At 30.5% G+C, this 16,932-nt stretch overlaps 1 protein-coding gene across 1 annotated transcript; it reads left to right on the forward strand.

Annotated features, from left to right (window-relative positions):
* Positions 1-11,521: 11,521 nt before the first annotated feature.
* Positions 11,522-16,282, forward strand: LOC11405510 (phosphoinositide phospholipase C 1). Its single transcript, XM_003615638.4, has 9 exons — positions 11,522-11,977; positions 12,477-12,673; positions 12,974-13,109; positions 13,193-13,402; positions 13,622-13,809; positions 14,024-14,141; positions 14,972-15,112; positions 15,198-15,284; positions 15,863-16,282. Exons 1-9 carry the CDS (start codon positions 11,627-11,629, stop codon positions 16,160-16,162), a joined length of 1,728 nt encoding a protein of 575 aa, XP_003615686.1. The 5' UTR covers positions 11,522-11,626; the 3' UTR covers positions 16,163-16,282.
* Positions 16,283-16,932: the final 650 nt, after the last annotated feature.

The raw sequence follows: 16,932 nt of genomic DNA on the forward strand, positions 1-16,932 counted from the left end.
TAAAATAACGAAAGCAATGGATCTCTTGTAACTCCATTTTACTCTTTTAAAAGTGTCACATATGCATAATGCTTGTATATAGTTAACCCAATTTTAGTTTATATAGAGAGATAGATAGATAAATATAGAAGATAGGTAGATAGATATTGATAGATTCACATAGTCATATGCACTATAAATCTATATAATATTTTAACTAATAAATGATAATATATACTCCCTCCGTTCTAATTTATAAGCAAAAAAACATTAATTCACACTTATTAAGAAAACTAACATTTAGTAATTTGAGGTATAATTTTTTCGTGTTCTCCTTGAAATAAGTTTCATGGAAAGAAGTAAAAATAATTCTCATTGGCTAAAAATTATGGAGAAAATAAAAAGGAGAATAAATTGAATGCAATTTGTATTTAATTTTACATTGGAAAAGATGATTTGTTTGAAAAAACATAATAATGACATAAAAGTTGGTCTTTTTTACTTATATTTTGAGACAAAGAATACGAGATTTTTTTGCTTATATTTTAAGACGGAGGGAGTATGTTTTTAGATAAATGTTAGTGTTTAGTATATTGTTGGAGGGGAAGGGGTAATATTATCAGCAGGGATCAAATCTTAACCTCTTCTTAATCTCCAATTTTCCAACCCTTTGACCACACAATCAATGATTAATGCAAAACAATTAGTTGTTGGTTAACGCATAAACATATATTGCATTAACCAAAGGAAGAAATTTTTTAAAGTAGGAGAATGGTATTGGTTTATATTGTAAATTTTTTAAAAATATATATATTTATAATAATTAATATGTTTTTTATTTACTTTTTCAACAAAATAATGATAGTAGCACTTTTTTATACATATTTTAGAGAAAATCTATTTTTTTTCTCTCATATTTTATCATGTGTTTTTCAATATCTTGATTAAGACGTAACACTTTCAAAGGTAGAAGATCAACCATTAGTGTTAAAATGAGAGTATAAGTTGAAAATGGCAAGGAAGTAGATACCCTCATTTATATATTATTGGAATTAGAATAAGAACCATTAGAGAAAAGGAGAAAAAGAATGGACAACAAAAGCTATGAGAATGTCTTTACCTATTCATTTTGTTCTCCTGCTATTAATACAATTTTTTTTTTGAAACAAAAATGAATGTGGCTTTCCCTAAAAAAAAATCAGCTTGAGCTTATTTTTTAAAGAATAATTAAAAAACTCAAGCTTATTTAAAACATTTGTTGATAAAGTTTATTTTTTGGTAAAATAATTCATAATTTCCTTTAAAAAGATAGGTATTCTTTGACCAAAAAAAAAAAATAGGTATCCTCTAGTGTGAAGAGAGTTATTTTAAGGGATAGACAAAACCCAACTCTTAAATTTTCCTCAAAACTTTCTTACTTTTTGAACATGAGAAATCATGGTTTTGCTTCCTAACATTAACAAATTTAATTACAATATATTTTCTACAAAGAAGAAATAAACATGCAGGTGGTAAAAAAAAAGTATAGAAAATGTTCCACTTATCTTGTTGACATTGCCGCATAACTTGAATCTCCAATTTATGACCTGAGATAAAGATTTTGTAATTGTAAAAAAAGTGTGAAACTTTCTTAGTCCTTGAAGTGCCACATCATCATAATTCTAGCTTAATATAGTTCCATATTTTGTCTACAAAGATGTTAATCTAGAGATGCCACATCATCAAGTTTGCTTTTTATATAGAAGATATAGATAGATAGTTATCCGTAGTAGTTTTATGAAGTTATTAGTAGTTATAAAAAGATAGTTACATATTGGTGTGTTATATTAAGATAGTTACTTATCTCTTGTGAGGAAAACCTTGATGAGGCTGACTACATTTTTCCTTCAGAATCTCACGTCGCAGCTTTAAGGTTTGCGACGCGAGACGATTCTTTGCATTTTTTCTCTTGCCTTTTATGTTTTTCGGATATTTTCTTGTCCTTGCATTTCATGACTTTTTATTATGAATTCTCACATTCACAACACTGTATCACAAAAGAACTGACTCGATCACTCAAAAAACATAATTTAAAATTTGGATGAGGTTAAGAAATTGATGTCAGCATGCGAAGTGAGCTTTTGTTGGAACTGTTTTTAACTGCTTAGCTATGTTTTTTTGTTACAATGACACAACGCAATCATTGCATATATAGCTTTATGATGCATTAAAACAATAAAGTTACAAATGCATCTTATATTCTTTTGCAGCCTGATAATATTTACTAATCAGTTTTGTAAGGTTGACTTAGATTCGATCTAAATTATACTTATGTGTGTGGATCAATTTGGTTTAAGTTTTTTCACAACTAATTGTAAAAAACTAAAAGTTGAATCCGTCTTGCAATAATAATGAGTATTCTAATTAATAGTTTCAAGTAGGCTTAAATATGTATTTCACTAGATCGTCCATCCGTGCTGCCGCACGGGTCATATACATTGTAAGTATTGTAGACAAAAACAAAATTTTATAATACAGTCCCAACTTATAATTTTAAATACAACTATAGAAGGAAATTGTATAATTGATTCAAAATATTTTTAGTGACATTGAGCAGCAATCTATAATTTAATAAAAGAAGAGGTTTTGCCAAAAGCACTGCACACATCTCTTTTTCTCGTGAGTCAATTACATTGAAAATTCATATATTATATATCACTAACAAAGATACAAAAATTATGTTGAAAGGAATTTGTATAATTCATTCAAAATATGTTTAGTTAACTTTAATATATAAGAAGATGTATCGAGAAGTTGAGAAGGGGGAAAATTCAATAAGGTTAAACAAAGGAATTTAGAATCAGGGTTAAAATAGTAAATTTATACAATAAGTTTAAGTTAAAATTAGGGCTAAAATATGCTTCTGTGTTAGCCTTAATATATAAGAAGATAGAAGAAAATTGTATAATTGATTCAAAATATTTTTAGTGACATTGAACAGCAATCTATAATTTAATAACAGAAAAGAATTTGCCAAAAGCACTGCACACATCTCTTTTTCTCGTGAGTCAATTACATTGAAAATTCATATATTATATATCACTAACAAAGATACAAAAATTATGTTGAAAGAAATTTGTATAATTGATTCAAAATATGTTTAGTTAACTTTAATATATAAGAAGATCTATCGAGAAATTGAGAAGGGGGAAAATTCAATAAGGTTAAACAAAGGAATTTAGCATCATGGTTAAAATAGTAAATTTATGCAATAGGTTTAGGTTAAAATTAGGGCTAAAATATGCTTATGTGTTAACTTTAATATATAAGAAGATGTATCGAGAAATTGAGAAGGAGGAAAATTCAATAAGGTTAAACAAAGGAATTTAGCATCAGGGTTAAAATAGTAAATTTATGCAATAGGTTTAGGTTAAAATTAGGGCTAAAATATGCTTCTGTGTTAACTTTAATATATAACAAGATGTATCGAGAAATTGAGAAGGAGGAAAATTCAATAAGGTTAAACAAAGGAATTTAGCATCAGGGTTAAAATAGTAAATTTATGCAATAGGTTTAGGTTAAAATTAGGGCTAAAATATGCTTCTGTGTTAACTTTAATATATAAGAAGATAGTAAATTTATGCAATAGGTTTAGGTTAAAATTAGGGCTAAAATATGCTTCTGTGTTAACTTTAATATATAAGAAGATGTATCGAGAAATTGAGAAGGAGGAAAATTCAATAAGGTTAAACAAAGGAATTTAGCATCAAGGTTAAAATAGTAAATTTATGCAATAGGTTTAGGTTAAAATTAGGGCTAAAATATGCTTCTGTGTTAACTTTAACTAGACCATTGACCCGTGCTAACGCACGTGTCATTTAAAAAATTAATACTCATAGAAAAAATAAGACACTGTAGGTCGCTTGAATGTAAAAATTGTCGTGAATCAAAGCAAAATGTCAATTACCATAGACTTTGTTATTGTTCCATAATTCTAGTACGTAGTACCTGTTACTTTAACATAACATATAATTTTAAAAGGGAAACTGAAGTTCGTTGACATGCAAATAGTTTCAATAAGTAAGAAAATGAATAGTACACAAAAAAGTCCTACACATTACGGAAAACTTCTCTGTAGACCACACTTGATGCAACATCGGTATCATCACCGTCGTCATCATTAATCAATATCTTTAAACCACCCCTCAAAGTAACCCGCGATATTGCGACGTACAACTGTCCATGTGAAAAATAACAAAGATGAATCCAAAACGACATCTAAAAATTTCAATAAAGAGATAGCTACCTCAGTTGACTCAGTCATGCTTTCAATTGTCATTCGGTTAGTGTTGAGCAAGTCATCTGATAAAGACGCGGGGCTGTTCGTTGAAATTTGGCTGACACTTCGGGTGAACTATATTGATGCATTTTTCATTCTAATAAAAGGGCACCAATGTTAATAGAAGAGTGGTGAGACCTCCAGACAACTTAATTACAACCAAAAAAACTTGCCTTTATTCTAAAGCATATAAAAATGTAAATGGTTACCATGTCATGTACGCAGCGACATCAGGCAAATCGCCATTAAGTATCAGCTTAGTCCCATTAAAGGCATTAGCAACTCCCATAGCACCTAATTTTTTTAAAAATCAACAGCAAGTGAACATAATTTCACATTTCATTGTTGATATCAGCAGAAAGCACAAACTTAAAACACGACATACCTAACTACATGTGTGTCTTGCAAAACTGCAATATTAATACAGTAGGTGTGTCGTTATCATGGTTGCCAAAAAAGGTCACAATTTTGTCAACATGTTCACCCCAAAGAGAGCAATGCAAGCGGTTGTTTCTGTAATAAAATATTACCAAAATATCAATTCAGGAACATAAGGTATATTAAAATTATATTACAACCAGGTACAAAGAAAGAGACAAATCTTACTCAAGATCTTCTAAAGTGAGATCAGTAACCCTACTTTTCCTTCCGTCCTTTTCAGTTTCCCTTACATCACCTCTTTCAATTACATGACCAATAACATCTGAAATTACGTATACAAAAGCAAAAACAAATGTATGAAATTCCTAAACGAATGCTTATAGGTAGAAATAATGTACAACACACATTCAGAATTGAAGTCTTACCCGTAGATACTTCCTCGACAGTTGAAGAGAGAATTTCATTGAATGGCTTGAACTAAAAAACGTTCATAGGGATAGCAGGCGAGTGTACTTTGGTAAAAGTTGAATTGTGCATCATACTAAGCTTATGTTTGTGTGAAGTTACCTTATAAGGACTTTCATTAAAACCTACAATTGCATTTTCAAGCTGAAATGTACCCCCTTCTTGAACCATGGACCTGAACTTTGCCACCAAATCTTTTCTACCTGTGGCGTGAATACGTCCACCCTATTGACGACAACAACAACATTAAACAGCTGGTTAAATTAGATAACTAAAAAACAACAATGACATTAGTTTAATTTTAAAGCTAAGAGTGCAAACATGTAGAAACCTTTTCATCAACCAAATGTGAGCAACTCGCACACACATCTTGAGATTCTTTCTTCCTCCAGAAACAGCTGAGATTGGAGTGTATTTGGAAGACATCATTAGCTTGTTTTTTCCTTTCCAAGAAAGAGGATGCTTATTTAGATTGAGATGGTTTGGCTAATATGTTATGATATATTTATAGGAAAAAGGTGGAATACGTGTGAGTAGGATATGTCGGTTGAGCAATAAAGAGTATTAGTTATCAGGATAAGCACAAAATAGTGGAACAAAATTAGGAAATGGCCAACATTTTAGGATAAAGATTAATATGAATAAAATGAAATTAATATTGTTGATGGGGCACTTTATTTTACTTAAGAATTGACATTTTTTTGTACTTAAGAATTACCATAGTTGATTCGCCAAAACATATTTTAGAGATGTGGATGAAATGTGTAGTAGTTACTTGAATGAGAGGAATTAGGATTTTTAGTTTGTTTCCACCCAAAACATATTTTAGAGATGTGGATGAAATCCCCTACTTATTTGAATGAGAGAAATAAGGATTTTAGTTTGTTTCCACCAAAAAGTTACTTTAGAGATGTGGATGAAATCTCTTAGTTACTTGAATGAGAAGAATTAGGATTTTTAGTTTGTTTCCACCGAAAACATATTTTAGAGATGTGGATGAAATCCCCTACTTATTTGAATGAGAGAAATTAGGATTTTAGTTTGTTTCCACCAAAAAGTTAGATTAAAGATGTGGATGAAATCTCTTAGTTACTTGAATGAGAGAAATAAGGATTAGGATTTAAGTTTGTTTCCACCCAAAACATATTTTAGAGATGTGGATGAAATCTTTAGTAGTTACTTGAATAAGAGGAATTATGATTTTTAGTTTGTTTCCACCCAAAACATATTTTAGAGATGTGGATGAAATCTTTAGTAGTTACTTGAATGAGAGGAATTATGATTTTTAATTTGTTTCCACCCAAAACATATTTTAAAGATGTGGATAAAATCCCCTGATTATTTGAATGAGAGAAATAAGGATTTTAGTTTGTTTCCACCAAAAACTTAGTTAAGAGATGTGAATGAAATCTCTTAGTTACTTGAATGAGAGAAATAAGGATTAGGATTTAAGTTTGTTTCCACCCAAAACATATTTTAGAGATGTGGATGAAATCTTTAGTAGTTACTTGAATGAGAGGAATTAGGAATTTTAGTTTGTTTCCACCCAAAACATATTTTAGAGATGTGGATGAAATCTTTAGTAGTTACTTGAATGAGAGGAATTATGATTTTTAGTTTGTTTCCACCCAAAACATATTTTAAAGATGTGGATGAAATCTCCTGATTATTTAAATGAGAGAAATAAGGATTTTAGTTTGTTTCCACCAAAAACTTAGTTAAGAGATGTGAATGAAATCTCTTAGTTACTTGAATGAGAGAAATTAGGATTAGGATTTTAGTTTGTTTCCACCAAAAACATATTTTAGAGATTAGGATTAGTAATTGTTAGTAATAATGTTAAGAGGAGACGTTACACCGCTATGCTACTAAATTGATTCTAGTAATTGTTACTAATAATGTTACTAAAATGCTTCAGTAACACAGTCATGCTACTAAATTGATTCAGCAACACAAAAACAAACACAAATATATAAATAAAAAAGCAAAGCAAGCAAGGCTAAATTATTTATGAAATTCAAGGGACATTTGCTAAATTCAAAGACAAAAAAAATAGATGCTTCCAAAACTCTAAGAAACTAAAACTTAAAATTCAAATTGGAAAGGTCTTGCACAATTTATCTAAACATGGACTAATTGTAAATAACATCAAGGTAGATGGTATCATGTGACCCAACCATCGGAGCACCCCCTCTGATCTTCACACCGTCACCCACAAAAACCAAGGTCAGGCACCAAGATCGATTCCGTAAAAGTCACGAATTGCTTTCCATCCCTTTGTGAGAAAAAATGCTTCGTTTACTCTATCGACCAATAATTCAAACTTGTTGGACTTAGGATCAATCAATATTGCATAGCGCCCAATTTGATCTCCGAAATCACCGCCAAACATGTTTGGCAAGCATACTGCACCCTAAAAAAATAACAAACAAAAACATCACAAACGTTGATAAAATAGAATGCAAATAATTGAGAATAGGTATATTTCGCAAAAAACACATACAGCATCAATGTCATATTCAACGATATATGATATGTATTTCAGTCTGAGCTTGTTGATTGCTTTGTCAAGATCGGAAAAAGGGTTTTTCACCAACGGACCTACAAAAGATTGAAAGGGATTGAAAGAATTATTTATACTTTAAAACAGTGAGGAATAAGAGCAAAAATCTATATATTTAGTTTAAACCAGAGTGGAATGAAGATATGGTTACCAGTGAGGCAGTGGTATGACAGTAAAGTCTGAATGTTTCTGGAAGCCATGTTGAAAAGAGATTTCGGTTTAGGAGAAAAGATAAAAATATATTGGTGAGGGTTTGGAGGAGAGAAATATATGGTTTTAAAGAGAGATTTCGGTTTAGGAGAAAGGATTAAAATATATTGGTTAGGGTTTGGAGGAGGGGAATTAGGAAATATGATTTAGGAGGAGTGAAGTTAGAAGGTTAGGGTTTGGAGGAGGAGAATTAGGAAATATGGTTAGGTTTTAAAGGAGGGAAAAATTGCTAAAATAATAGGGTTAAAATATTAGGTTAAAATTAGGGCAACCAAGCTTTGTTTAGGAATAAGAAGATATATAACAAGATGTATCGAGAAATTGAGAAGGAGGAAAATTTAATAAGGTTAAACAAAGGAATTTAGCATCAGGGTTAAAATAGTAAATTTATGCAATAGGTTTAGGTTAAAATTAGGGCTAAAATATGCTTCTGTGTTAACTTTAATATATAAGAAGATAGGTTTAGGTTAAAATTAGGGCTAAAATATGCTTCTGTGTTAACTTTATTATATAAGAAGATGTATCGAGAAATTGAGAAAGGGAAAAATTCAATAAGGTTAAACAAAGGAATTTAGCATCAGGGTTAAAATAGTAAATTTATGCAATAGGTTTAGGTTAAAATTAGGGCTAAAATATGCTTCTGTGTTAACTTTAATATATAAGAAGATGTATCGAGAAATTGAGAAGAAGGAAAATTCAATAAGGTTAAACAAAGGAATTTAGCATCAGGGTTAAAATAGTAAATTTATGCAATAGGTTTAGGTTAAAATTAGGGCTAAAATCTGCTTCTGTGTTAACTTTAATATATAAGAAGATAGTAAATTTATGCAATAGGTTTAAGTTAAAATTAGGGCTAAAATATGCTTCTGTGTTAACTTTAATATATAAGAAGATGTTTCGAGAAATTGAGAAGAAGGAAAATTCAATAAGGTTAAACAAAGGAATTTAGCATCAGGGTTAAAATAGTAAATTTATGCTATAGGTTTAGGTTAAAATTAGGGCTAAAATATGCTTCTGTGTTAACTTTAATATATAAGAAGACGTATCGAGAAATTGAGAAGGAGGAAAATTCAATAAGGTTAAACCAAGGAATTTAGCATTAGGGTTAAAATAGTAAATTTATGCAATAGGTTTAGGTTAAAATTAGGGCTAAAATATGCTTCTGTGTTAACTTTAATATATAAGAAGATAGTAAATTTATGCAATAGGTTTAGGTTAAAATTAGGGCTAAAATATGCTTCTGTGTTAACTTTAATATATAAGAAGATGTATCGAGAAATTGAGAAGGAGGAAAATTCAATAAGGTTAAACAAATGAATTTAGCATCAGGGTTAAAATAGTAAATTTATGCAAAAGGTTTAGGTTAAAATTAGGGTTAAAATATGCTTCTGTGTTAACTTTAATATATAACAAGATGTATCGAGAAATTGAGAAGGAGGAAAATTCAATAAGGTTAAACAAAGGAATTTAGCATCAGGGTTAAAATAGTAAATTTATGCAATAGGTTTAGGTTAAAATTAGGGCTAAAATATGCTTTTGTGTTAACTTTAATATATATAAGAAGACGTATCGAGAAATTGAGAAGGAGGAAAATTCAATAAGGTTAAACCAAGGAATTTAGCATCAGGGTTAAAATAGTAAATTTATGCAATAGGTTTAGGTTTAAATTAGGGCTAAAATATGCTTCTGTGTTAACTTTAATATATAAGAAGATAGTAAATTTATGCAATAGGTTTAGGTTAAAATTAGGGCTAAAATATGCTTCTGTGTTAACTTTAATATATAAGAAGATGTATTGAGAAATTGAGAAGGAGGAAAATTCAATAAGGTTAAACAAAGGAATTTAGCATCAGGGTTAAAATAGTAAATTTATGCAATATGTTTAGGTTAAAATTAGGGCTAAAATATGCTTCTGTGTTAACTTTAATATATAAGAAGATGTATCGAGAAATTGAGAAGGGGGAAAATTCAATAAGGTTAAACAAAGGAATTTAGCATCAGGGTTAAAATAGTAAATTTATGCAATAGGTTTAGGTTAAAATTAGGGCTAAAATATGCTTCTGTGTTAACTTTAACTAGATCGTCCACCCGTGCTGCCGCACGGATCATATACATTGTAAGTATTGTAGACAAAAGCAAAATTTTATAATACAGTCCCAACTTATAATTTTAATGTCATAATTTGAAATACAACTATAGAAGGAAATTGTATAATTGATTCAAAATATTTTTAGTGACATTGAGCAGCAATCTATAATTTAATAACATAAGAGATTTTGCCAAAAACACTGCACACATCTCTTTTTCTCGTGAGTCAATTACATTGAAAATTCATATATTATATATCACTAACAAAGATAAAAAAATTATGTTGAAAGCAATTTGTATAATTGATTCAAAATATGTTTAGTTAACTTTAATATATAAGAAGATGTATCGAGAAATTGAGAAGGGGAAAAATTCAATAAGGTTAAACAAAGGAATTTAGAATGAGGAAGAACCTCCTTCAATTGGTGTTCGTGTGTTGCTGGGAATTGCAGTTGAATCTGCAAGGAAACTAAGAGGGAAAAGGAAGAAGATGAAGCCAGGGGTATTTTGGTCTTTTCGCAAGTTACATCAACTAATCGGTGATGTGGCACTGATTAACTAGGTTGAGGGACCAATTTTTAAGTGATTAATTTTTAGGAGGGTAAATTGCCAGAATTAATGGATACAGGGACCATTTTTTAAATGACCCCTAATTACAGGGATGAAATACGTATTTAAGCCGTTTCAAGTACAGAGTAAGTTGAAATATTTAATCTCTGCAAGGAGTATTTCACATCACTTTTTATCCTTTCCACTAAATATGAATGCTTCTTTTCCACTTAACTTTACCAGCACATCACATTGAATATTCCTTACTTTAAGTAGATAATTATATGATTCTACTTTCATCTAATTCTAAGGGACAAATTAAAGTCTTTTGATATATATGACTTGAAATCAGTTACCAGAGTTATTCCTCATTGAACTGTAACATCAAAAAGAGTACCAACACACAAACTCAAGCAATCTCTTTCTTCTTTACATAGATAATATAGTTAACAAAAACAAATTACTTTCAGCTTTTTATTCACCTTCCTTAGAAACATGGTTATAGTATAAATTCTCGCTTTAGTTAGAAGCTATCGGGAAAAACACAAGTTTCATATTGAAGAGCGATAAAGTCTAAAATAGTTTATAAAGAGTGACACTACTCATCTAACAAGGCGATTTTATAAGGATGAGTTAGACATAATATAAAAATCGAATATTGATATCAGAGTTTATCCATTCGGTTCATCCACCAAAATATGAACTCACTAATCCAATAGTGTTTGTTTTGTAACACAATATAAAACCAATATAAAGTGCTTGTTTTCGTGAAGGAGTCTGTTTTAGGTGGTGACGTGTATTTTGGTGGGTGTTGTCATCATGGATGTTTTTTAGGGTGTTTATTTTCGGGTGTTCCGCCTATATACGGCGTCTTTAGTTTGTATTCTTTAATTTACCGGTCTTTGTTCGTCTTAAGCAGAAATCTAGTTGTTTAAAAAAAATTGCTGCGAAAAAATATATATATATAAAGAACATAATACAAGCCACTCCTGATAATCTTAAAACACAACAATTTTTATTCTCTCCAAGTGCTGTCTCCCCCTCAAGAGACATCATTAATCAAACACAAAACAATGGCGACAAAATTTGGTTTTAGTAAAACCTCTAGGAACAAATCGATTAAACAACACTTCAAAGTTTGTTTTTGTTTCAACAGAATGTTTAAGCTCAAGGTGGCTGAACCACCAGAAGAAATCAACAATATTTTTTATAGGTATGCACAAAATGGTACCATGACCATGGATGAATTGTACTACTTTTTAGTTCATTTTCAAGGAGAAAAGGGTGGTGATGCTACCCAAAAACATGCTCAAGATGTTTTCCATAGTTTAAGACATCTCAATATATTTCAAAGGAGAGGTCTTCATTTTGATGCCTTCTTTCGTTATCTTTTTGGTGACCTAAATGGCCCCATAGGTGATCAGGTAAATTTTCTTCCAGTTTATCCTTATTATCTATGAAGCACGGACACCGGACACTGACACGACGAAACCGTTAATAATTTGAGAAAATCACATAATTCAATGTAATTATAGATGTCGGTATCGAGTCAGTGTCGGACACGACACGTGTCAGACACCAGGACACACCTAATCCGAGGAATGTCCGTGCTTCATAGTTTATTATCATTTTTTTTATATCATTTTGTATTTATGTTAGTTCAACTGCTAACTTTATCAAATACTACAAATTTAATCGGCTAGTTTATCTACTATATTTTTTTTTTTTGAGAGGAGTTTATCTACTATAATTAACATGACAGTTATAAATTCATCCGTTATCAACTAGCGTTTATCAAAAATATACATGACTTTTTACCAAAAAGAGCCAAAAACATGCATATATCTTTTGGTTCCACTAAATCCTTAACAATTACAATTATATATTTGAATTTTTAAATAAATTGTCTGTTTTTTATTTCAGGTGCATCAAGATATGAATGCTCCATTGGCTCATTATTTTTTGTACACAGGGCACAACTCCTACTTAACTGGAAATCAATTGAGTAGTGAAAGCAGTACTGCACCAATAATAAAAGCTTTGAAAAAAGGAGTTAGAGTAATTGAGTTGGATTTGTGGCCAAATTCTAGAGAAGATGATGTGGAAGTTCGTCATGGAGGGTATAAGTTTAGTTTTCAACTACGAAGCACGAACACTCCTTGGATAAGGCGTGTCCCCGTGTCAGACACGTGTCGTATCCGACACCGACACATATAATTACACAGAATTATGCGATTGTTTAAAAAATTTAGTTGTGTCGGCGTGTCTATGTCGTGTCCGGTATCCATGTCCATACTTCATAGGTTTTCAATAGCATATTAGTTTAAGTTCAATATTATAGCACATTGTTGATTTCTTGTGCATTCCAACTTTCAGCTTTATATATAACTTAAACTAATTGACTTATTTTTGAGCTGTAGGACTCTGACTTCTTCGGTGAAACTTAGAGATTGTTTGAATGCCATTAGGGACAATGCATTTGATGCATCAAAGTATCCAGTTATAATAACTTTTGAAGACCATATAACTCCACCTCTTCAACGCAAAGTCGCCAAAGTTTGTAAATTTTTTGCATTATTTATGCCACTATATATCATATAGTCTTAAATTAAAGTAACAATTTAATATTTATAATGCAGATGGTGGATGATATATTTAGAGGTATGTTGTTTCGTCCAAACTATGCACATCAAATGAAGAAATTCCCTTCACCAGAAGCGTTGAAGGGGAAAATTCTGATTTCGACGAAACCACCGGAGTCTCTTGAAAGTCAAAGCCAAAAGGTACAAGAAGAAGAAGTTGATGAGTTGCTTGAGGACAAAGATGATGGATCTAGAGTCAATGAAGAGGTGAAAATTTGAATTCATTTAGCTTATGAACCTGTTCGCTACGAACTATGAAAAAAATTGATATTCAATAATTTAGAGATTCATTTTAAGAGAGTTTGAAGCAGTTTTTCGATTTCTTTTGAGATTCTCATTTGTATTTTTTTAAGATATGTAATAAACAAATGAAAATTTCTATTTTTTTTCTAAATAGCTTAATAAGCATTTTTTGCAATTAATTAGGATGAGTTGGATGATGAGAATGAGGAGGATGAGTCTCTTGGATATAGGAATTTGATTTCTATTCATGCTGGGAAACCAAAAGGTAATGTGGAACACTGGTTGACGGAACATGATCAAGTTAGGCGTCTTAGCTTGAGTGAGCAAGTTCTTGAAGATATCGTCAAAACTCAAGGATCTGAAATTGTCAGGTGATTTTAAATGTATTTTTGGTTGATCGTATTGTTGAACCTCAATAATTTTAATTTAGTTAATCGACTCGTAAGAGTGTGAAACTCTCTCAACACCTATATTTTTTCATTCACAAAACTCTAACACAAAATACCAATTAAGTTCATATGCTCTATTTTTTTACCCTATTGTTAATTGTTACAACAATGAATATTATTCCATTCTATGCTTTAGATTCACCCAAAGGAATTTGCTTAGAATATATCCAAAGGGTTCACGTGTAACTTCCTCCAATTATGATCCTATGAATGGATGGATGCATGGAGCTCAAATGGTAGCATTTAATATGCAGGTTAGACTTCACTTTCCATTTATTTGACAATTGAGAGAAGAGAAGGGAAAAATATGAATTGACTCTTAAAAAGCACTATGCTACTCTTATAAATATATTTCATTTTGTCTCTTAATAACTTTCAGAAGTGTCAACTTATAATTAAATATAAGAAGCTAATTAGGATAAAACTAAATAATAACGGGGAATTAGTCACTTTAGTCCCTAAGTGAGAAAAGAGTAGTCACTTTAATCCCTAAATGCAGAGAAATTGCAAAACAATCCTTGAATGTAGACTTTATTCAATTTCAGGGACTAAAGTGACAAACAGAGTCTACATTCAGGGACTATATTGACTAATGGAGTCTGCATTCAGGGACTAAAGTGATTAACAGAGTCTGCATTCATGGACTATTTTGCAATTTATCTACATTCAGGACCTAAAATTACAACTTATTTTCTATTCAAGGACTAAAATGACTAATCTTCCAAATAATAACATAAAACTATGAATGTAACATGGTCAAAAACAACATCAAAGCATCCTATTATAACAACTTGCATCCTAAGAAAAGTATTTTTTTTTAAAACTCCTAAGAAAAGTATTTTCATAATAACATATGGCGGAATTTCACACTCATGCATCCTTCATTTTATACAATTGTTGGTATGTTATGCAATTTGGTGTCTGCTTTCCATTATTTATTTATAAATTTGGGAATAGAAATCAAAAAAGTTTGAGGATTTTTTTTCGAATCATGTTAACTAGGGTCACTAAGACACTACTTAACATTTTCCTTTTCTTATTTATTTATTGGGAATATTAATTATTAACTTTGTTTTACTTAAAGGGACATGGGCATTATCTTCAATATATGGAAGGAATGTTCAAAGCCAATGGTGGATGTGGGTATGTTAAGAAACCTGATATCTTATTGAACAATAATAAGATGTATGATCCTAGAGTATACCGACCAAAGAAAACTCTTCAGGTAAAGGGAATGTAGATACTTATAATTCATATTTGGAATTGATACTACAAAATTTATCTTCTAATATATAAAAAATAAAAAACAGGTTCACGTATACATGGGTGAAGGTTGGCAATCTGAATTCGGCCAAACACACTTCGATTTTTATTCTCCACCTGATTTTCGTGTACAGGTAATTATACTGTGATTGAAATGACTTAAGGACTTGTTTAAATTGACTTATTTAAGACCATCTATAACTTAGGTATTTGTGAAACTAATACCGTACAGTTGAATTTGTGAAAACATCTTATGACATGTTTAAAACATGTTTTCAGCTTACTTTCGCAATCTCTTTATGACATATTTAAAGCATTTGTTAGTATTTCACATTCTTATAATAGATGTAATGTAACAGTAGTCCTATGTGTTTCCGTTAAAAATAGTATTATGAATCAATCTGCTATATTTTCATGTCAACTAATTTTAGGATCATTGTGCTAAAATATGCACAAAAAATTAATTGTGAAGTCAGTATGAACAAACCCCACAAACATGAAAATTGTAAGAGAAATGTTATTAACAATTTTGTTGTCCAAAACCGTATTTACTTACATCGTAAATACAATTTTGTTTTTTTATTAGTTTTCTATCTTTCTCTAAATCAAATCAACAGCTATAAATAATACATTTTGAGATGATGTTAAATAGTTGTCAATTTTTAGATGCTCAAATAAAATTCCTCAAATATAACGTGTCAATATTGTGCAGGTTGGTATCCATGGTGTTCCAGTTGATACAGACACCAAAGTAACCAGGACCAAGGAAGATGAGTGGGTCCCAGTTTGGAATGAGGAGTTAAACTTTCCATTAACTTATCCAGAATTGGCACTATTACACATTAAAGTTATTGAACGTGACTTTTCTGGACAACATGATTTTGCTGGACAAACATGTTTACCTGTATCAGAGTTAAGAGAAGGAATTCGTTGTGTTCGTTTGTGTAACCGCAAAGGTGAACCTTATAAGCATGTTAGGCTTTTAATCCAATTTCGATTTTCTAATCACTAGTAGTGAATTTGTTTGTGTTTGTATTATGAAAGATATAAACACATGTAAATATAAATAATTAGTACAATTACGAAGATATGGTATGTTCGGTTCGTTCCTACGCAAGAATTTCTCGTGTATTAGTACGGAATATATCAAAGATATCCTCCACATATAGAAGTCACTAAAGAATGATTTCTCATCCCTCTTCATTATGTAAACAAAATTGGCATACATGCTTCTCAAAAAATCGGTTTTCGAACAAAACTCACTAAACCAACGATACCAGTACTTTGAAATTTGTTTCAACTCATACAAATATTTCTTCAAAAGACCCACCGTAGATTTATCCTCTACAAAACCTTTTGGTTGCTCTATGTAAATTGTCTCTTCAAGGTCTCCATGTAAGAAAACCGTTTACGTATCCATTTGTTCCAACTCAAAATTGTAGATTAATAATTGCCGTAAGTACCCGTATGAAACAATGATTTACGACATATAAGAGAATCTCTTTGGAGTCAATCCCCTCAACTTGAGTAAACCATTTGTCACAAGCCTTAATTGGTTCTTCGATCGTTGAATCACCTTTATTCTTTAAACAATGAGTTTGAACTTTTCTTTCATGAATCTTAGCAAGTCTTTTTTTTTTATATCATATCCATTTTTTTTAAATAGATCAAATATATCCCCGGATCCTTTAAATTTCATGTTTGTTTCAGACAGATCCTTTAAGTTTCTAAAATTTCAGGCCTTTTAAATACAAATGTTAGTATTTTCTCGATTAGTAGGAT

The sequence above is a fragment of the Medicago truncatula genome, chromosome 5 (genome assembly GCF_003473485.1).
Source record: "Medicago truncatula cultivar Jemalong A17 chromosome 5, MtrunA17r5.0-ANR, whole genome shotgun sequence".
NCBI lineage: Eukaryota > Viridiplantae > Streptophyta > Magnoliopsida > Fabales > Fabaceae > Medicago > Medicago truncatula.

Excerpts from the sequence above, each read along its gene's own strand:
- LOC11405510 (XM_003615638.4), top strand. The coding sequence starts at position 11,627 with ATGGCGACAAAATTTGGTTTTAGTAAAACCTCTAGGAACAAATCGATT. Across the intron at positions 13,403-13,621 it reads GATCTAGAGTCAATGAAGAG|GATGAGTTGGATGATGAGAA; the intron begins GTGAAAATTTGA and ends GCAATTAATTAG. Across the intron at positions 13,810-14,023 it reads CAAGGATCTGAAATTGTCAG|ATTCACCCAAAGGAATTTGC; the intron begins GTGATTTTAAAT and ends TCTATGCTTTAG.